General features: G+C 50.7%; 2 protein-coding genes across 5 annotated transcripts in view; both read right to left on the reverse strand.

Moving 5' to 3' along the window:
- Positions 1-1,824, reverse strand: part of LOC140717077 (protein turtle homolog A-like) — a 61,050-nt gene extending 59,226 nt beyond the window's left edge. Inside the window, exon 1 of the mRNA XM_073030257.1 lies at positions 1,541-1,824. Coding sequence (XP_072886358.1) covers positions 1,541-1,607 — 67 coding nt within the window. The 5' untranslated portion in view covers positions 1,608-1,824. The remainder of the gene's footprint in view (positions 1-1,540) is intronic.
- Positions 1,825-3,536: 1,712 nt separating this feature from the next.
- Positions 3,537-21,518, reverse strand: part of cadm3 (cell adhesion molecule 3) — a 46,153-nt gene continuing 28,171 nt past the window's right edge. The window contains exons 8-11 of one of the 4 annotated variants that reach the window (XM_073030998.1): positions 20,239-20,310; positions 17,463-17,492; positions 12,177-12,302; positions 3,537-4,824 (exon numbers count right to left, since the gene is read on the reverse strand). In XM_073030998.1, coding sequence (XP_072887099.1) covers positions 4,706-4,824; positions 12,177-12,302; positions 17,463-17,492; positions 20,239-20,310 — 347 coding nt within the window. In that variant the 3' untranslated portion in view covers positions 3,537-4,705. The remainder of the gene's footprint in view (positions 4,825-12,176; positions 12,303-17,462; positions 17,493-20,238; positions 20,311-21,518) is intronic. The other 3 variants (XM_073030999.1, XM_073031000.1, XM_073031001.1) reach the window with 3 other exon arrangements.

The raw sequence follows: 21,518 nt of genomic DNA on the forward strand, positions 1-21,518 counted from the left end.
CATCAATGCCTCTCATCATTTTATACACCTCTATCACAGGTCACCTCTCATCCTCCGTCGCTCCAAGGAGTAAAGGCCGAGTTCACTCAACCTATTCTCATAAGGCATGCTCCCCAATCCAGGCAACATCCTTGTAAATCTCCTCTGCACCCTTTCTAAGGCTTCCACATCCTTCCTGTAGTGAGGCAACCAGAACTGAGTTCAGTACTCCAAGTGGGGTCTGACCAGGGTCCTATTATAGCTGTAACATTACCTCTCAGCTCCTAAATTCAATTCCATAATTGATGAAGGCCAATACACCATATGCCTTCTTAACCACAGAGTCAATCTGCGCAGCTGCTTTGAGTGTCCTATGGACTCTGACCCCAAGATCCCTCTGATCCTCCACACTGCCAAAAGTTTTACCATTAATACAATATTCTGCCATTATATTTGACCTACCAAAATGAACCACATCACACTTATCTGGGTTGAACTCCATCTGCCACTTCTCAGCCCAGTTTTGCATCCTATCAATGTCCCGCTGTAACCTCTGACAGCCCTCCACACTATCCACAACACCTCCAACCTTTGTGTCATCAGCAAACTTACTAAATCATCCCTCCACTTCCTCATCCAGGTCATTTATAAACATCACGAAGAGTAAGAGTCCCAGATCAGATCCCTGAGGCACTCCACTGGTGACTGACCTCCATGCAGAATATGACCCGTCTACAACCACTCTTTGCCTTCTGTAGGAAAGCCAGTTCTGGATCCACAAAGCAATGTCCCCTTGGATCCCATGCCTCCTTCCTTTCTCAATAAGCCTTGCATGGGGTACCTTATCAAATGCCTTGCCGAAATCCACATACACTACATCTACTGCCCTTCCGTCATCAATGTATTTAGTCACATCCTCAAAAAATTCAATCAGGCTCGTAAGGCACAACCTGCCCTTGACAAAGCCACGCTGACCACTCCTAATCATACTATACCTCTCCAAATGTTCATAAATCCTGCCTCTCAGGATTTTCTCCATCAACTTACCAACCACTGAGGTAAGACTCACTGGTCTATAATTTCCTGGACTATCTCTACTGCCTTTCATGAATAAAGAAACAACACCCACAACCCTCCAATCCTCTGGAACCTCTCTCGTCCCCTTTGATGATGCAAAGATCATCGCCAGAGGCTCAGCGATCTCCTCCCTCGCCTCCCACAGTAGCCTGGGGTACACCTCATCCGGTCCCAGTGACTTATACAACTTGATGCTTCCAAAAAGCTCCAGCACATCGTCTTTCTTAATATCTACATGCTCAAGCTTTTCAGTGTGTTGCAAGTCATCACTACAATCACCAAGATCCTTTTCCATAGTGAATACTCAAGTAAAGTACTCGTTTGATAGGAAATTTGGTTGGCATGGTCAGTTGGGTCAAAGGTCTTGTTTCCTTAATGTCTCCCCGACCCTGGTCACCCTCAAGTTACGCCCCTGTCTTCCATCCCCCATTGTTTCACTCCACTAATCCAACCAACCCCACGGATTGACCCAAGCTGCTCCTACCTGCAGACGAGACAGACAGAGTGCAGAAGGCTGCAAGGACAAAGCAGATGAGATGGCTGCACGTCATTTCACTGTTGACAGAGGAGGGAAAGCCTGAGGTAGTGGGCTAATACTCGAGGGGTTCAGGGCAAAATGTGCACAGGCTGACTTCTTGAATCGCGGGCTGGATCCACCATTCCCTGGGTTGGAGGCTGTCCATCATTTCTAAACTGGGCTCTCAAATCCCCATCTGCGGTCAGTCTGCGACAGTCCCAGTCACTCCCCTCACCTCACTCCCCATCTTGCTCCTCCTCTGTCTCTGTTCCCCTCTCTACTAAATCCCCTCCCTCTCCCTGTCCTAGATGTCTCTCCTTAAACCACTTTAGATCACTATTGTCACTCTTCCTTTCCCACTCCTTCTGCTTGCCCACACTCCTTTCCCACCCCGCTTTCTTCTACCAGGAAACTCCAAATACAAAATCTCCTCTGCCTTTTGTCTCCTTCTCACTCTCTCTCCATCTGTCCTTCTCTCTCTTTCTCTGTCCGCTCTTTTTTTTCTTTCCTTCTCTCTCTCTCTGAGCCAGTCTCCTGCACTTCCTTTCTTTGTCCGTCACTCTCGCTTTCTATTTCTGTGCCCTCTGACTCTTTCTCCCCTCCTTTCCTCTCTCTCTCTCCCTGTCCCTAAACCTCACTGTCTGTGCTCTCTCCTCTCTCTCTCCTTGTCCCTCTCTCACACTTTTCTTTCTCAGCTCTCTCTCTCTCTCTCTCAACACAATCCCGTCCCTCTCGATCTGGGACTCTCTCCCTCTGCACTAGACCCCTGTGCTCCTCCAGTACAACCTCAGACCTGTCCTGTCCCGAATGGTCCTGTGGTGACTGGACTGGCAGTGAGAGTTCCCAGCCAGACTGTAGCCTGCCTCCAGACTGCCAGGGTCCCAAGCCTCGACTGAAATCTGATGTCCTTGCTCTCACATTTCCTCCTCACGCAACCCAGCTACAACAATAGAGCACTGTCCCTCATTCCCCCAACCCCCTAACTCTGTGCTGATGGGAGGGGCCGGGAACAAAAGGTGAGGCTTTATGGCTTCACCCTGCCTGGCGTTGCCAGGGGCAACAGCCTCAGCTTACAGGCAAAATTAGGCCAAAGGCTCGGAGGCCAGCCTGAAGCAAAGAGGGAGCGATGGAGAGAGGAAGGAGGAGGGGGAGGGAGGGGGGAGAAAGAGAGAGAGGGGGGAAAGAGAGAGGGGGAAAAAGAGATGGAGGGAAGGAGGGGGAGGGGAGAGAAAGTGAGGGGGAGAAAGAGAGATGGGAAGAACCCATCTTAGATACAGCCCATCAGAGACCCCGCGCACTGAATCCTCTCTCTGAGCCCAAGGACTTCTTTCAGAGAGGGAGTCTTGCTCTCTCTCTCTCTCTCTCTCTCTCCCCCCCCCCCCCCCCCCCCCCCCCGTTGAGGCACCAGCACTAGATGGGAGCCTCTCTCTCTCTTTCTTTGGCCTCCTAACCCCTGCAGCAAACACTTTGAGAGTCTATGTTTCTCTAAAGCTACTCCTCTCCCCTCAAAGACCGCTAGTTGATTTTGCTCTCGTCCTGTCAGGACAGTCTCCCTCTCACCCCTTCACTTCAAACATGTCCCTCACCCTCCCAGGCACTTCCTTGCCAAAACCCTGCACTTGCCTCTCCTCACCTTCCCTACTCCCTAAGACACTCCGTCTTGCCACAATCCCTCTTCACCTATGACCCTCTCTCCCAAATACCACACTACCCCCCAAACCCACCCCTCCCACCCCAGCCCCTCCCTTGCAAACCAATCCAATCCTTCTCTCTGCCCACCCCATCCCTCCCTCTCCTATCAATGCCCCACTCCCACTCTAAAGGATACTTTCCAGCAGTCAGGCCTCTGCAGATTCCTGACTCTCTCATTGCAGACCGAGCCAACTATTCCATTCATCAGTGTCTTTCCTTGACCACCTGCGGCTCAAGTGCCAACCCAGAAAGGAAAACACATCTCTCGCTGAAGGGTTTAAATCTTTCCCTTTTATTATTTAAAATATTTGCAAAAACAACACCCAATACCCCCAGTGACCAAACCCAGATACAACACGTTGCCCTTACTGTGTGTGGGGCAGTGTGCAGACACAGCAAACAACCAATTACAGCGCTGCTTAATATACACGTGAAAACTCCCAGCCAATTGCAGTGCTGCTTTTTCAAGACACATGTAGACATCCACTTATTATTCATAGTTATATGTATATATTTATAACGTATATGTATATAATTCCAGCCAATCATATCAAACTTTGCAGAACAGGAGTAAGGTTGGGAGGGGTAGTAAGACTTGGCCATTGAGAAACTGAAAGACAAGTGATGCAGATGTCTTCCTATGCTTAGCCAGGGTAGAGGGCTTGCTGCTTAGCAGTGACCATGCAAACATTGATAATGCTGCCAAACTCCAAAATGTGGGAAATACCCGTCACCAAGGCAGACCAGTGATTGTGCGGGTCAGAAACAGAGAGATGCTCCCTCTACACTGTCCCATCACACACCCTCAGGACATGGGTCAGAAACAGAGTAAAGCTCCCTCTACACTGTCCCATCACACACTCCCAGGGTACGGGTCAGACACAGAGTGAAGCTCCCTCTACACTGTCCCATCCCACACTCCCAGGACACGGGTCAGACACAGAGTGAAGCTCCCTCTACACTGTCCCATCACAGACCCCCTGGGCACAGGTCAGACACAGAGTGAAGCTCCCTCTAGACTGTCCCATCACACACTCCCAGGGCATTATTTGGAGGAATAATCTTGAAAAAGCCCAGGTGAGGATGGACATTGCCAATGATGTCTGGTTCCTGGACCCATTCCAATTTACTGGCCCACCCCCTTTCCCTACCCCTCCCCACTGTTTCTCCTGTTCTCTCACAAATAAATCTTTGAACAGAAGGATATTAAACCAATAACTAGACTTAACAGCGATCGTGTTTACAACAGTAAGTTATAATCAGGCTGCACGCTAGGCGTAAGTTTGAGCAAACTCTGGTGGTGCTTGTGCAACAGGAGGAGCCATCCACTCTCATCGGCAGCAGACCAAGGTGCTCTCTACAGATGGCATCTCCTTCTCAACCGCCGGGACCCTTCATTTCTCTTCTCTCCCATGCTCTCTCTCCCCCCTCGCTCCTGCACTAAATGAAATACTCCTTCTTCTCCTCCGAGCTGGAGTGACCCACCTCCGCGTTAATGATGGCTGTGTCAGCATCTGGAGCATCATCCAAGCCCTTAGCCTCATGAGTCAGGTAGGTGCCTGTGGGGGAGAGGGGTTGTGTGTTAGGATGGGAGTCGGTTGTACACTGGCTTTGGAGGCAGTGTGAAAGAGGTTTAAGAGCTTCATTTCGGAGATATAGGGTTTAGCCTCTGAGCAGACACCGAGTTGCCTGGGTCTGGAACTCAGAGAAACAAGAGGGGATCTTGTAGAACAATATCAATTTAGGAGAAGGGTAGATAAAATAGAGACAGTAAAGTTGTTTCCACTGGTATTTCAGACTAGAAATAGGGGACAGAGACTTAAGATCTCGGATGATGATAAGAAGGAACTGCTTTCCTCAGAGAGTAGTGCATCTGAGAAATTCTCTGCCAAGGCTATGGTACCTCATTAAATAGATTTAAAACATGGATAGATTTTTGTACTGTAAGGCATTCTACAAGCATGTGAAGAGCAAGAGGATAAGACGTGAGAGAATAGGACCAATCAAGTGTGACAATGGAAAAGTGTGTATGGATCCGAAGGAGATAGCAGAGGTACTTAATGAATACTTTGCTTCAGTATTCACTATGGAAAAGGATCTTGGTGATTGTAGGGATGACTTACAGCGGACTGAAAAGCTTGAGCATATAGATATTAAGGAAGAGGATGTGCTGTAGCTTTTGGAAAGCATCAAGTTGGATAAGTCACTAGGATCGGAAAGGATGCACCCCAGGCTACTGTGGAAAGTGAGGGAGGAGATTGCTGAGCATCTGGCGATGATCTTTGCATCATCAATGAGGATGGGAGAGGTTCCGGAGGATTGGAGGGTTGCGGATGTTGTTCTCTTATTCAAGAAAGGGAGTAAAGATAGCCCAGAAAATTATAGATCAGTGAGTCTTACTTCAGTGGTTGGTAAGTTGATGGAGAAGATCCTGAGAGACAGGATTTATGAACGTTTGGGGAGGTATATATGATTAGGAAAAGTCAGCATGGCTTTGTCAAAGGCAGGTCGAACCTTATGAGCCTGAATGAATTTTTTGAGAATGTGACTAAACACATTGATGAAGGTAGAGCTGTAGATGTAGTGTATACAGATTTCGGCAAGGCATTTGATAAGGTACCCCATGCAAGGCTTATTGAGAAAGTAAGAAGGCATGGGATCCAAGGGAACATTTGCTTTATGGATCCAGAAATGGCTTGCCCACAGAAGGCAAAGAGTGGTTATAGATGGGTCATATTCTGCATGGAGGTTGGTCACCAGTGGTGTGCCTCAGGGATCTGTTCTGGGACCCTTACTCTTTGTGATTTTTATAAATGACCTGGATGAGGAAGTGGAGGAATGGGTTATTAAATTTGCTGATGACACAAAGGTTGGAGGTGTTGTGGATAGTGTGGAGGGCTGTCAGAGGTTACAATGGGACATTGATAGGATGCAAAACTGGGCTGAGGAGTGGCAGTTGGAATTCAACCCAGATAACTGTGAAGTGGTTCATTTTGGTAGGTCAAATATGAATGCAGACTATAGCATTAATGTTAAGACTCTTGGCAGTGTGGAGGATCAGAGGGATCTTGGGGTCCAAGTCCATAGGATGCTCAATGCTGCTACGCAGGTTGACTCTGTGGTTAAGAAGGCATACAGTGTATTGGCTTCATCAATCGTGGGATAGAGTTTAAGAGCTGAGAAGTAATGTTGCAGCTATATAGGACCCTGATCAGACCCCTCTTGGAGTACTGTGCTCAATTCTGGTCGCCTCACTACAGGAAGGATGTGGAAAACATAGAAAGGGTGCAGAGGAGATTTACAAGGATGTTGCCTGGATTGGGGAGCATGCCTTATGAGAATAGGTTGAGTGAACTCGGCTTTTTCTCCTTGGAGCAATGGAGGTTGAGACATGACCTGATAGAAGTATACAAGATAATGAGAGGCATTGATTGTCTGGATAGTCAGAGGCTTTTTCCCTGGGCTGAAATGGCAAGCATGAGAGGGCATAGTTTTAGGATTGATGGGCCAAATGGCCGATTCCTGTTCATTATTTATGTCCTTTTGGAGAATGGACTGCTCAGACTCTGACACTAAGTAGGCCTGCATTTGCAGGAAGGCCTGACGAGACCAGTCACTTGCTGGGGCCAGGCCCAAATGCAGCCTTCTATCTGGGCAAAAATTCAAGTGCTTTCTCCATTCTAAAAATCCTTGAACATCATGGATGGAGTGAAGGTGGATTTCATAATGGGGCCAGGGCTGAGTTGAGAGATCCAGGGAGTCCTGAGCAAAGACACACACAGGGCCAGGGGTGGGGAGAAGGACAGTGATGCCCACTCCCCTCCACGTTTAATATAGGCAAGGCGCTCCAGTTCACAAGCCCCAAAACACGAGCCACTGTCTGTTCAAAATGAATTGGGGCAGTGAGCCAGCGGGGGTGATGGGCAATGGAGAGAAGCTAGTTTATGGAAGGAAATACAGAGATTAAGCCCTGTGCAACATGGACACCCATGGCCTGGTGAAGGTTGCATGCTGGCATGGCGGAAGGAGGACATTTGTGGCATTTGCAGGAGGGAGCAAGGAAATCCATTCAGAGGGGGTAAGTGCATTCTAATAGACAGGGAGGAGTATAGGGACCAGAGGGTTTTACAGAAACAGGGAGGGGTGTTGGGACTGAAGGGGTTACAGAGACAGGGAGGGGTGTTGGGACTGGAAGGGGTTACAGAGTAAAGGAGGGGTGTTGGGACTGGAGGGGGTTACAGAGACAGGGAGGGGTGTTGGGACTGGAGGGGGTTACAGAGACAGGGAGGGGTGTTGGGACTGGAGGGGGTTACAGAGACAGGGAGGGGTGTTGGGACTGAAGGGGTTACAGAGACAGGGAGGGGTGTTGGGACTGGAAGGGGTTACAGAGTCAAGGAGGGGTGTTGGGACTGGAGGGGGTTACAGAGACAGGGAGGGGTGTTGGGACTGGAAGGGGTTACAGAGTCAAGGGGGGTGTTGGGACTGGAAGGGGTTACAGAGTCAAGGAGAGGTGTTGGGACTGGAGGGGGTTACAGAGACAGGGAGGGGTGTTGGGACTGGAAGGGGTTACAGAGTCAAGGAGGGGTGTTGGGACTGGAAGGGGTTACAGAGTCAAGGAGGGGTGTTGGGACTGGAAGGGGTTACAGAGACAGGGAGGGGTGTTGGGACTGGAAGGGGTTACAGAGACAGGGAGGAGTGTTGGGACTGGAGGGGGTTACAGAGACAGGGAGGAGTGTTGGGACTGGAGGGGTTACAGAGACAGGGAGGGGTGTTGGGACTGGAGGGGGTTACAGAGACAGGGAGGGGTGTTGGGACTGGAGGGGGTTACAGAGACAGGGAGGGGTGTTGGGACTGGAGGGGGTTACAGAGACAGGGAGGGGTGTTGGGACTGAAGGGGTTACAGAGACAGGGAGGGGTGTTTGGACTGGAAGGGGTTACAGAGTCAAGGAGGGGTGTTGGGACTGGAGGGGGTTACAGAGACAGGGAGGGGTGTTGGGACTGGAAGGGGTTACAGAGTCAAGGGGGGTGTTGGGACTGGAAGGGGTTACAGAGTCAAGGAGGGGTGTTGGGACTGGAGGGGGTTACAGAGACAGGGAGGGGTGTTGGGACTGGAAGGGGTTACAGAGTCAAGGAGGGGTGTTGGGACTGGAAGGGGTTACAGAGTCAAGGAGGGGTGTTGGGACTGGAGGGGGTTACAGAGACAGGGAGGGGTGTTGAGACTGGAAGGGGTTACAGAGTCAAGGAGGGGTGTTGGGACTGGAAGGGGTTACAGAGACAGTGAGGGGTGTTGGGACTGGAAGGGGTTACAGAGACAGGGAGGAGTGTTGGGATCAGAGGGTTTTACAGAGACAGGGAGGGGTGTTGGGACTGGAAGGGGTTACAGAGACAGGGAGGGGTGTTGGGACTGGAGGGGGTTACAGAGACAGGGAGAGGTGTTGGGACTGGAAGGGGTTACAGAGACAGGGAGGGGTGTTAGGACTGGAAGGGGTTACAGAGTAAAGGAGGGGTGTTGGGACTGGAAGGGGTTACAGAGACAGGGAGGGGTGTTGGGACTGGAGGGGGTTACAGAGACAGGGAGAGGTGTTGGGACTGGAAGGGGTTACAGAGACAGGGAGGGGTGTTGGGACTGGAGGGGGTTACAGAGACAGGGAGAGGTGTTGGGACTGGAAGGGGTTACAGAGACAGGGAGGGGTGTTGGGACTGGAAGGGGTTACAGAGTAAAGGAGGGGTGTTGGGACTGGAGGGGGTTACACAGACAGGGAGGGGTGTTGGGACTGGAGGGGGTTACAGAGACAGGGAGGGGTGTTGGGACTGGAGGGGGTTACAGAGACAGGGAGGGGTGTTGGGACTGAAGGGGTAACAGAGACAGGGAGGGGTGTTGGGACTGGAGGGGGTTACAGAGACAGGGAGGGGTGTTGGGACTGGAAGGGGTTACAGAGTCAAGGGGGGTGTTGGGACTGGAAGGGGTTACAGAGTCAAGGAGGGGTGTTGGGACTGGAGGGGGTTACAGAGACAGGGAGGGGTGTTGGGACTGGAAGGGGTTACAGAGTCAAGGGGGGTGTTGGGACTGGAAGGGGTTACAGAGTCAAGGAGGGGTGTTGGGACTGGAGGGGGTTACAGAGACAGGGAGGGGTGTTGGGACTGGAAGGGGTTACAGAGTCAAGGAGGGGTGTTGGGACTGGAAGGGGTTACAGAGTCAATGAGGGGTGTTGGGACTGGAGGGGGTTACAGAGACAGGGAGGGGTGTTGGGACTGGAAGGGGTTACAGAGTCAAGGAGGGGTGTTGGGACTGGAAGGGGTTACAGAGACAGTGAGGGGTGTTGGGACTGGAAGGGGTTACAGAGACAGGGAGGAGTGTTGGGACCAGAGGGTTTTACAGAGACAGGGAGGGGTGTTGGGACTGGAAGGGGTTACAGAGACAGGGAGGGGTGTTGGGACTGGAGGGGGTTACAGAGACAGGGAGAGGTGTTGGGACTGGAAGGGGTTACAAAGACAGGGAGTGGTGTTGGGACTGGAAGGGGTTACAGAGTAAAGGAGGGGTGTTGGGTCTGGAGGGGGTTACAGAGACAGGGAGGGGTGTTGGGACTGGAGGGGGTTACAGAGACAGGGAGGGGTGTTGGGACTGGAGGGGGTTACAGAGACAGGGAGGAGTGTTGGGACTGAAGGGGTTACAGAGACAGGGAGGGGTGTTGGGACTGGAAGGGGTTACAGAGACAGGGAGGGGTGTAGGGGCCAGAGGGGGTTACAGAGACAGGGAGGGGTGTTGGGACTGGAAGGGGTTACAGAGTCAAGGGGGGTGTTGGGACTGGAAGGGGTTACAGAGTCAAGGAGGGGTGTTGGGACTGGAGGGGGTTACAGAGACAGGGAGGGGTGTTGGGACTGGAAGGGGTTACTGAGTCAAGGAGGGGTGTTGGGACTGGAAGGGGTTACAGAGTCAAGAAGGGGTGTTGGGACTGGAGGGGGTTACAGAGACAGGGAGGGGTGTTGGGACTGGAAGGGGTTACAGAGAAGGAGGGGTGTTGGGACTGGAAGGGGTTACAGAGTCAAGGAGGGGTGTTGGGACTGGAGGGGGTTACAGAGACAGGGAGGGGTGTTGGGACTGAAGGGGTTACAGAGACAGGGAGGGGTGTTGGGACTGGAAGGGGTTACAGAGTAAAGGAGGGGTGTTGGGACTGGAGGGGGTTACAGAGACAGGGAGGGGTGTTGGGACTGGAGGGGGTTACAGAGACAGGGAGGGGTGTTGGGACTGGAGGGGGTTACAGAGACAGGGAGGGGTGTTGGGACTGGAAGGGGTTACTGAGTCAAGGAGGGGTGTTGGGACTGGAAGGGGTTACAGAGTCAAGAAGGGGTGTTGGGACTGGAGGGGGTTACAGAGACAGGGAGGGGTGTTGGGACTGGAAGGGGTTACAGAGAAGGAGGGGTGTTGGGACTGGAAGGGGTTACAGAGTCAAGGAGGGGTGTTGGGACTGGAGGGGGTTACAGAGACAGGGAGGGGTGTTGGGACTGAAGGGGTTACAGAGACAGGGAGGGGTGTTGGGACTGGAAGGGGTTACAGAGTAAAGGAGGGGTGTTGGGACTGGAGGGGGTTACAGAGACAGGGAGGGGTGTTGGGACTGGAGGGGGTTACAGAGACAGGGAGGGGTGTTGGGACTGGAGGGGGTTACAGAGACAGGGAGGGATGTTGGGACTGAAGGGGTTACAGAGACAGGGAGGGGTGTTGGGACTGGAAGGGGTTACAGAGTCAAGGAGGGGTGTTGGGACTGGAGGGGGTTACAGAGACAGGGAGGGGTGTTGGGACTGGAAGGGGTTACAGAGTCAAGGGGGTGTTGGGACTGGAAGGGGTTACAGAGTCAAGGAGGGGTGTTGGGACTGGAGGGGGTTACAGAGACAGGGAGGGGTGTTGGGACTGGAAGGGGTTACAGAGTCAAGGAGGGGTGTTGGGACTGGAAGGGGTTACAGAGTCAAGGAGGGGTGTTGGGACTGGAGTGGGTTACAGAGACAGGGAGGGGTGTTGGGACTGGAAGGGGTTACAGAGTCAAGGAGGGGTGTTGGGACTGGAAGGGGTTACAGAGACAGGGAGGGGTGTTGGGACTGGAAGGGGTTACAGAGACAGGGAGGAGTGTTGGGACCAGAGGGTTTTACAGAGACAGGGAGGGGTGTTGGGACTGGAAGGGGTTACAGAGACAGGGAGGGGTGTTGGGACTGGAGGGGGTTACAGAGACAGGGAGAGGTGTTGGGACTGGAAGGGGTTACAGAGACAGGGAGGAGTGTTGGGACTAGAAGGGGTTACAGAGACAGGGAGGAGTGTTGGGACTGGAAGGGGTTACAGAGACAGGGAGGGGTGTTGGGACTGGAAGGGGTTACAGTGACAGGGAGGAGTGTTGGGACTGGAGGGGGTTACAGAGACAGGGAGGAGTGTTGGGACTGGAGGGGTTACAGAGACAGGGAGGGGTGTTGGGACTGGAGGGGGTTACAGAGACAGGGAGGGGTGTAGGGGCCAGAGGGGTTTATAGAGACAGGGAGGGATGTAGAGGCCAAAGGGGGTTATAGAGACAGGTAGGAGTATAGGGATCAGAGGGGGTTACAGACAAGAAGGGGTCTGGAGGTGGAGGGTCTTACAGAGATACAGGGGTGTTGGGGCTGGAGAGGGTTATAGACACAGGGAGTGGTGTTGGTATTGCGAGGCAGGGAGGATACAGATTCAGAGAGGATTTCAGGGGCTGATAGGGTTAACAGAGACAGGGTGATGTAGGAGCTGGGGGGGGGGGGAGGAATGTGTTACAGTGACAGGGAGGGGTGGAGAGGCCAGAGGAGGATATAGAAACAGGGAGGGGTGTAGTGGTTACAGAGACAGAAAGAGGTCTAGGGGCTTACAGAGACCGGGTGGGGTTTTGGGGAGGGAGGATTTTACCCTTGTGTCTGATCAGATAGCGGACCAGAACGATGAAGAGACACAGTACGATGAAGACAATGACGGCCACAATCCCACCGATGACAGCGTGGTCAATGCTCGACTGGGTGACCTGTGAAAGAGGATCTGGTCGAGAGAGAGAGAGAGAAAGAGAAAACGGGGAGAGGGAGGAATAGAGAAATTGCAGAAACAGGAATCAGAGCACAGAGCTCTCACAAATTTAGGAACTCCAAATAATATCTGAATTGTGGCATTCCCTCAACAACCCTCCATAACAGGCCCTTCCTCGCCTCCCCTTCCATATCATGGTGCTCCTTCACTGACCCTCACACAATGCAGCACTCCATTACTTCTTCATATCAGTGACCTCCCCACTCTCTCTCTCCCATGTTACTCAGGCTCTGTCCCTGCCTGTGGGCAAATCTATATCCTCTCCCTGTCGATGGGAGGTGAGGGTACCAGGTCCCTAGGTGTAACCAGGACCCCACTAATTCCCATGCTCACCTGTACACTGTCTCTGAGGTATAAACTCAATCCAGGACACTCCCCTACCCTGCATCCCTCTTCTTACTCTGGGACCAATCCTCTTACCCTACCTGTCCCTCATTCACCGTCCCTCTTGAACTCCTGCCATGTCATCTCATTTATGGACTCTCTATCTCAATCGCAAATGTTTGTTCTCTGCCCCAGACCGGGAATCCCATTTGCTCTGTGGCATCCTCAAACCTGGAATTGTAATGACTATCTCATGACTGTGGCAAAGCACAACTGCACCAATCAATTCGCCGACGACACCACAGTAGTTGGTAGAATCTCAGATGGTGACGAGGAGGCAGACATGAATGAGCTAGATTGGCTGGCTGAGTTAGGATACAGCAACAGCCTTGTATTCAACATCAGTAAGACCAAAGAATTTCAGAAAAGGGAAGTTGGGAGAACGCACACTAGTCCTCATTGCAGGGTCCATAGCGGAAAGGGTGTGCAGATTCAAGTTTTTAGGCATCAACATCTCACAGAATTCTTTCTGGGTTCAACATATCAATGCAAAGATGAAAGTGTGACCATCACTATATTTTGTCCAGAGATTGAGGAGATCTGATTTGTCGCCAAACACTCTAGTAAATTTCTACAGATGTACTGTGGAGAACATTCTGACCAAATGACCTGGAGACATTTGCGGGATATTGGAGGAGAGACCAGATCTCCTCAAACTCCTAATGAAGTATAGCCAGTAGAGTGCCTTCTTGCCTTGAGATGTTGACGGCTAGGAATTTGAAACTGTTTACCCTTTCCACTACTGATCAATCAATGAGGACTAGCATGTACCCTCCTGCTTCCTCTCCCTGAAGTCCACAATTAATTCCTTGGTCTTACTGACACTGAATGAAAGACTGGGACAATATTTGAGAAACAATCTGAGAGGCAGGTTTGATGATCACTTGGAAATGTAGGGACGTATTGTGCACCAACCTATTAATGCAGTCACGAAGAAGGCACACCAGTGACTGCACTTCATTAGAATGTTGAGATCTGGTATGCACCAAAGACTTTGGCAAATTTCTGCAGGTGTACATTGGTGAGCATCCTGTCTGGTTGCATTCTGCCTGGTATAGAGGCTCCAATGCACAGGAATGAAAGAGGTTACAGAGTATTTAGACACAGCCATCTCCATAACAGGCACAACCTTCCCCATTATCAATGTCATCTTCACAAGTTGGTGCCTCAAGAAGGTGCCATCTATCTTTAAGGATCTTCACGATCTGGGGCATGCCCTCTTCTCATTACTACCATCAGACAGGAGATACAGGAGCTTGGAGACCCCCACTAAATGTGTTAGGAATAGTTTTACCCCTCTGAACGTTCCATGAACATTAATTCGCTATATCACTTTTGCACCATAAATTTATTTAGTTCTATAGCCACGTAGTAATTTTTTATCTTGCAGTGAACTGCTTAAAGAAAACAACACATTTCATGACAGTTTACAATCCCCAATCACCACTCTTATTTCCTAATATCCCCAAATCCCACTCTCAAACGAACAATCCTACTGGGAATCCAGAATCCCAACCACAGCTTTAGCAGGATTCTACAACTAAATGACATCACCCTAAGTAAAAAAAAAATACAGCCCAGATATGGGAATGCCATTAAAAGGCCATTCTTGCTATGGAATGCAATGACATTTCCAGTTGCACATTCACACAGGAAATTGTAAAATATTTACTGGCTCTGACATCTCAGTCTAGGCCCTGTAAACTAATCCACCTCTCTGTAACCCCATCCAAAACTAATCTACCCTGCAATCAAATCCCAATCTAATCCACCCCTCTGTAAACCCATCCCAAAGTAATCCACCCCAGTAATATCATCAAAAGCCAATCCACCTCTCTGTAATCCCACCCTAAACTAATCCACATCTCCGTAATCCCACCCTAAACTAATCCACGTCTCCGTAATCCCACCCTAAACAAATTCAACTCTCCGTAACCCCACCCTAAACTAATCCACCTCTCCATAACCCCACCCTAAACTAATCCACCTCTCCGTAATCCCACCCTAAACTAATCCACCTCTCCGTAATCCCACCCTAAACTAATCCACCTCTCCGTAACCCCACCCTAATCTAATCCACCTCTCCGTAACCCCACCCTAAACTAATCCACCTCTCCGTAATCCCACCCTAATCTAATCCACCTCTCCGTAATCCCACCCTAAACTAATCCACCTCTCCATAACCCCACCCTAAACTAATCCACCTCTCCGTAATCCCACCCTAAACTAATCCACCTCTCCGTAATCCCACCCTAAACTAATCCACCTCTCTGTAACCTCACCCTAAACTAATCCACCTCTCCGTAATCCCACCCTAAACTAATCCACCTCTCTGTAACCCCACCCTAAACTAATCCACCTCTCCGTAATCCCACCCTAAACTAATCCACCTCTCCGTAATCCCATCCAAAACTAATCCACCTCTTTGTAACCCCATCAAAAATTTATTCACCTCTCTGTATTCCCATTCCTTATTTATTCACCTCTCTGTATTCCCATTCCTTATTTATCCAAATCTCTGCTATCCCATTGCAAAATAATCCACCTCTATGTAATCCCATCTCAAATGAATCCACACCTTTCTAACCCTATCTCAAAGTAATCCGGCTCTCTGTACTTCCATCAAAAACCAATATATCCCCATAATCCCATCCCAAACTAAACCACCACACCATAATCCCATTCCAAACTATTCAACCCCTGACAATCCCATCCCAAACTAATCCACCCACTCTAATCCTATGCCAAACCAATCCATCCCCATAATCTCATCACAGACTAATCCATCTCTCTGTAATCCAATCATTAACTAATCCACCTGCTGTAATCCCATCCCAAAGTAATCCTCCTCTCAGCAATCCCATCCCTAACCAACCCACATCACTGTAATCCCATCACAAACTAATCCAACTCCGTTATCCCATCCCAATATAATCCATCTCCCCGTAACCCCATCCCAAAATAATCCTCATTTTTGTAATCCTGTCCTAAACTGATACACCTCTCTGTAACCCCATCCCAAGCTAATCTACCACCTGTAATCCCATCTCAGACTAACTCACATCCTGTAAACCCACCGCAAACTGATCCACCCCTGGAATCTCATCCCAGACAATCCATATCTCTGTAATCCCATCCCAACCTAATCCACCTTGCTATCATCCCATCCCAAACTAGTCCATCTCTGTGTAATCCCATTGAAAATATGTCCACCTACCTGCAATCCCATTACAAATTAATCAACCCATGTAATCTTATCCCAAACTAATCCACCTTTCTGTAATCCATCCTAAATGGATCCACCACATTCTAATCCCATTCCAATCTATTCAACCCCTGTAATCACAAATCAAACTAATCCACCCCTGTAATTCCATCCTAAACGAATCCACATCTCCATAACACCATCCCAAACTAACCCACCTCTCTGTAATCTCATTGCAAACTAATCCAGACACTGTAATCCAAATCCAAATGGACCCCCCAGTAATCCCATCCCAAACTACTCCACGCTCATGTAATACCATCCCAAAGTAAACCACCCCAGGGCAACGCCGTCATAAACTATTGCACCTCACTGTAACCCTATCCAGATCTAATCCAGCCCTGTAATCCCATCACAAACTCATCCACCTCACTGTCACCCCAATCCAAACTCATCCATCTCTCTATAATCCAATCACAGACTAATGTACCTCACTGTAATCCCAACTCCATCTAATCCTCCTCTTCATAGTCCCATTCGAAAATAATCCACATTTCTGTAATCCACACCTGTAATTCCATCCTAAACGAATCCACATCTCCATAACACCATCCCAGACTAACCCACCTCTCTATAATCCCATTGCAAACTAATCCAGACACTGTAAACCAAATCCAAACTAACCCCCCAGTAATTTCATCCCAAACAATCCACATCTCTGTAATCCCATCCCAACCTAATCCACCTCTGTGAAAACCATCCCAAACTAATCTATCCTTCTATAATCCCATCCCAAATGACTCCACCTCTCTGTAATTCCATCCCAAATGAATCCACCTCTCTGTCATCCCATCCCAAACTAGTACACTTCCCTGTAATCCCATCCCAAACTAATCTACCACTTTTATCCCATCCCAAAATAATCCAGCCTCTGTAATCCCTTTTCAAATTAATTCACCCCCATAGTCCCATCCAAAACTAATCCATGCAAAGACATAGTGAGAGACAGACAGACAGACTGTCAAATCACAGAGACCTGGAAAGAGAGCGAGACACAGAAACAGAGTGAATGAGAGTGAGAGGAAAGAGAGAGCCAGACAGAGAGATAGTGACAAGGAGAAGGGGAAACGAGGATTGAGAGACAGAGGGTTTGGTTAGAGAGAGGGAGGGGTGGTTACAGAGAAGTGGTGTGAAAGAGAGAAAAAAGAGAAGGACAGATAAAGAGAAAGAGACCGAGTGAGAAAAAGAGGGATGGAGAGAGAGAAAGAGAGAGATAATTGGAAAATGGACAAAAGAAAATGAGAGAGATGGACAACAATGAAACAAGAAAGAAAGACAGGCAATGAATGAAAGGGAGGGTGAGTTGGAGTGGCAGCATTTAGGGATGGAGTGAAAGGAGAGTGCAGGAAGAGTGAGACAATCACTAGAGAGTGCTCAGTGATGAGCGTAAAGTGTAACAGAGGGAGGTGAAGAATGAGAAAGAGACAGAGTGCCGAGAGGGAGAGCAGTCAGCAGTCAGACTGTACCTGTGTCCGGGGAGGGGCTTGAGGTGGAGACTGATGGTCACACCGATGGATGAAATCAGTGATGGAGAGGGGTGGGGAGTAAGGGAGGGAGTAGGGGAAGGAGAGATGGAGAATGAGGATGAATTGCAATGAAGGATGTGAGCGAGAGTGAGGTAGATGGAAGGGAAAGTGGAGGGGTCGAAGTGGGATATGGTGGAGGTGGGAAAGGAGAGGTGTAGGGGAGGGAGTGTGAAGTCAAGGAAGGGGGAGGTGGAAGGAAGGAAGGGGAGGGAGAGTTGGGCTGGAGGTAGATGGAAGGAAGAGGGAGTGTAATGGGTGGAGCAGGAGCAGGAGGTGTAGGGAGGGAGGGAGGGGTGGAGGGAATGGGGGTTGGGGTGCAGGGAGGGAGGGGTGTAATGAGGACGGGAGGTGGAGAGAGGGAGGGAGGGTCGTGCAGGGAGGGGGGGTGGAGTAAACAATGAACAGAGAAATGTAGACAATGATTGGAGCAATAAAGCATGACTGACATCTTACCATACCAATGAGCACAGAGAGGTGGGACCAGACACCACTGAGTGAGGCTCAGGCAATGAACATGGAAACTCACACTGATATGGGGCAGAAGAAAGAGGAGTAATGGGGAGGATAGGGAAAGGAGAACAAAGTGAGGGGGGAGAAAGAGACAGCACTGGGGGTAGAGTGGAGAAGAAAGGGAGAAAGGGATAGAGGGGGAAAGAGAGTGGAGGAGTGAGAGGGAGAGAGTCAGCAAGGGGTAGAGAATGGGGGAAGAGTACGAAAGAGACAGTGAAGGAAGAGGAAGATAATGGGGAGAGGCTGAGGGAGGAAAGTGGAAGAGAGGCATAGTGAAAGAATTGAGGGGAGAGATAGGGAAAGTGAGGGATAGACAGTGAGAGTGAAAGGAGGAGAGAATGAGAAGCAGAAGGTGTGGAAGAGAGACTAGGAAGTGGATTGACAGTCAATGTGAGAGGGGACATGTAAGACATTGAGAACAGAGAGAGACAGTCAGAGGAAGAGATGGAGACTGTGAGAGGGAGAGAGGTCGAGGGAGAAGGGTGGGGGGACATTGAGAGGGGGAGACAATGAGTGGACAATGAAAGGGTACGGGTGAGGGAGAGTTAAGAAGGAAAGGAGAGAGTGTGAGAATGCAGAGAGACACAGAGAGGGGAGGAGAGAGAATGGGAGTGAGAGGAAAAGAGAGAAGTAGACAGTGAGTGGTGAGATAGAGAGGGAGACGGAAAGTGGTGAGAAGTGAGGGAGAGAAAGAAAAGATGGGGTGAAGTAGAGACAAAGTGGGATGCTGGAGAAGAGCAGGAGGAATTGGGGAAGGGATGGGGAGTTGAGAGGAAAGACAGAGTGATGTTGGGGTTAAGTTTAGGAATGTGACCAACAGACGGTCACACATCTGAGGCCTCGTGTGGTTGAACAGCTAGGACCTCTCCTGAGCTCACCAGTGGTCTGGGACCACCATCCTCACTCAGATTTCCTGCACACCACACCCACAACACTACAAGCAGACCTGCCCACACAAACCTTGGTGCAAGACACAGAGTGACGCGCACATCACCGGGAAAACAGAGAACACTCATCCCCTCCAGCCTCTTCCACATAAACAAAACTGTTGCGATAACTGTAATCATATCTTCACTCACCCCCAGTGAACTTCCACCCCTCTCCAACCCCATCACCAATCCATCTCACTCTGCCCTGGGAACACCCAAAGGCTCTGCTCCTGGGAGGGAAAGAACCCACCCTCTGAGAGAAAACATTTCCTCTTGTCGTCCATGGCCATGACTCCTTGTAATTAAACACTGACTCCTGGTTCTAGAGCCCCAACTAGGGAGAACTCTACCCCACGCCTACCCTGCCCACTCTTCAGAACCCGTCCCATCACGCACTCTCAGGACATAGGTCTGACACAGAGTGAAGCTCCCTCTACACTGCCCCATCACAAACTCTCAAGGGCATGGGTTAGACACAGAGAAGTTCCCTCTAACCCGTCCCATCACAGGACATTGATCAGACAGAGTGAAACTTCCTCTACACCAACCCATCACACACTCCCAGGACATTGGTCAGACAGAGTGAAACTCCCTCTACACCAAGCCATCACACACTCCCAGGACATTGGTCAGACAGAGTGAAACTCCCTCTACACCAACCCATCACACACTCCCAGGACATTGGTCAGACAGAGTGAAACTCCCTCTACACCAAGCCATCACACACTCCCAGGGTACAGGTCAGACACAGAGTGAAACTCCCTCTACACTGTCCCATCACACACTCCCAGGGTACAGGTCAGACACAGAGTGAAACTCCCTCTACACTGTCCCATCACACACTCCCAGGACATTGGTCAGAGAGTAAGCTCCCTCTACACTGTCCTAGCACACACTCCTTGGATGTTGGTCAGTCAGAGTGAAACTCCCTCTACAATTTTATTGGTTCCTTTCTCTTGCACCAAGTTTGTTACTGGCCCAAAGCATGCTTATCTCTAGACAGGCAAGGGTATTGCAAGAACCAATGGGATTGGTCACCTGGCTCTGCCTGTTTTGATTGGCTGGCATTGTCCCCAAGAACAGAGCAACAAACCCCAATTTGCACTGATTCCCCAGCCTATTGGATTCCCTTCAGCCAATCATGTTTACTGGAGCAGTCAACAGGCGACCAACCCTATTCCTGCACCCATGGCCATACCAGGCCAGCCCTACCCCACCCCACTGGTGGAGGGTGGAGGAGTCACGGAGAAAGCAGAAGGGAGTCAGGATAAACCTACCGCCGATGGCCAGTGTCAGGGAGTCATTGACAGAAGCAGGGGAGGAGGTGGGGGCCATCTCCAGGGCGTCCCCTGCGATTGGGTGAGAAGGAAGACACACGCGTGACACATAAGACACAAGGTGATCAGGCACGTGAAGACGCTCGGCACCCACCCTCGAGGGAGACATGTTCACCAAAACACACAGATGGGACTGGAACATCCATATCAGATTAATAACACTCACCCCCACCTAACCCCAGACCCCCACTCACTCCCCACCCAAAGCCCCATCTTCCCATTCACTCACTCCCCACCCCTCCCACTCACTTTCCACCCAAACCCCCACCTCCACCCACTCCCCACCCTCCCATTCACTCCCCTCCCACCCACCCACTCTCTCCCCACCCTCCCACCCAACCCTTCACACCCCACCCTCCCACTCACTCACTTCCCACCCTCCCATTCTCTCCCTACCCACCCAACCAACCCTTCACTCCCCATACTCCCACCCACTCCCCACCCTCCCATTCACTCACTTCCCAGTCTCCCACTCACTACCCTCCCACGCACCCATCCTCACCCTCTCACTCACCCCCTCCTTCCCACCCATCTGTCCCCACGCTCTCACTCACTCACCATCCTCCTTCCCATCACTACCCAACCCTCCATCCTCACACTCAGCACCTCTCCATCACTTCCCTCTTCCTCCATATCTCATTTCTCATCTCTTGCACTGAACTCCCTCACTCACTCTCCCATTCCTTCTCTCCTTGCCTTATTCCCCTCACACCCCTCCTTCTCCACCCCCTCCCCTCCTCCATTCCTCACTCTTCCTCCATCCCCTCCATCACTACCCTTCTTACCCCCCCATATCTCTCTGCCCCTCTCTTGCACTGAGCTCCCTCCACTTCCCACCCTAAATCCTTTCCCTCCTACAAGGGAGTGTTTTTCCTCACTCCTGCTGAATCAGGCGGACCCCGTATTCCCAGACTTATTCCCCCACTCCCCCCTTTATCTTCGCCACCGGAGGGAACCTTTCTGCTTATCCCTGGTGGAGCCCCTTGGCATCTGCAGTTTCCTGAGGCACCCGGCACTCTAAATTGCAGCCAGCACCTGCCTGGTGAGAGACAGCACCCTGAGGTGCACCCAGTCACCCTGTCTGTGCTCTCACCAATACCAGCGGATGGATCCCTGCAAAAGCAGAGACACACTGACAGACTACATGAGTGTGTCCGGACACGCGTGGGAAAGGTGAGACCCTGGTGTGGTGAGGACAGAGACACAGCCGGCTGTGTAAA

The sequence above is a fragment of the Hemitrygon akajei genome, chromosome 27 (assembly GCF_048418815.1).
Source record: "Hemitrygon akajei chromosome 27, sHemAka1.3, whole genome shotgun sequence".
Taxonomy (NCBI): Eukaryota; Metazoa; Chordata; class Chondrichthyes; order Myliobatiformes; family Dasyatidae; genus Hemitrygon; species Hemitrygon akajei.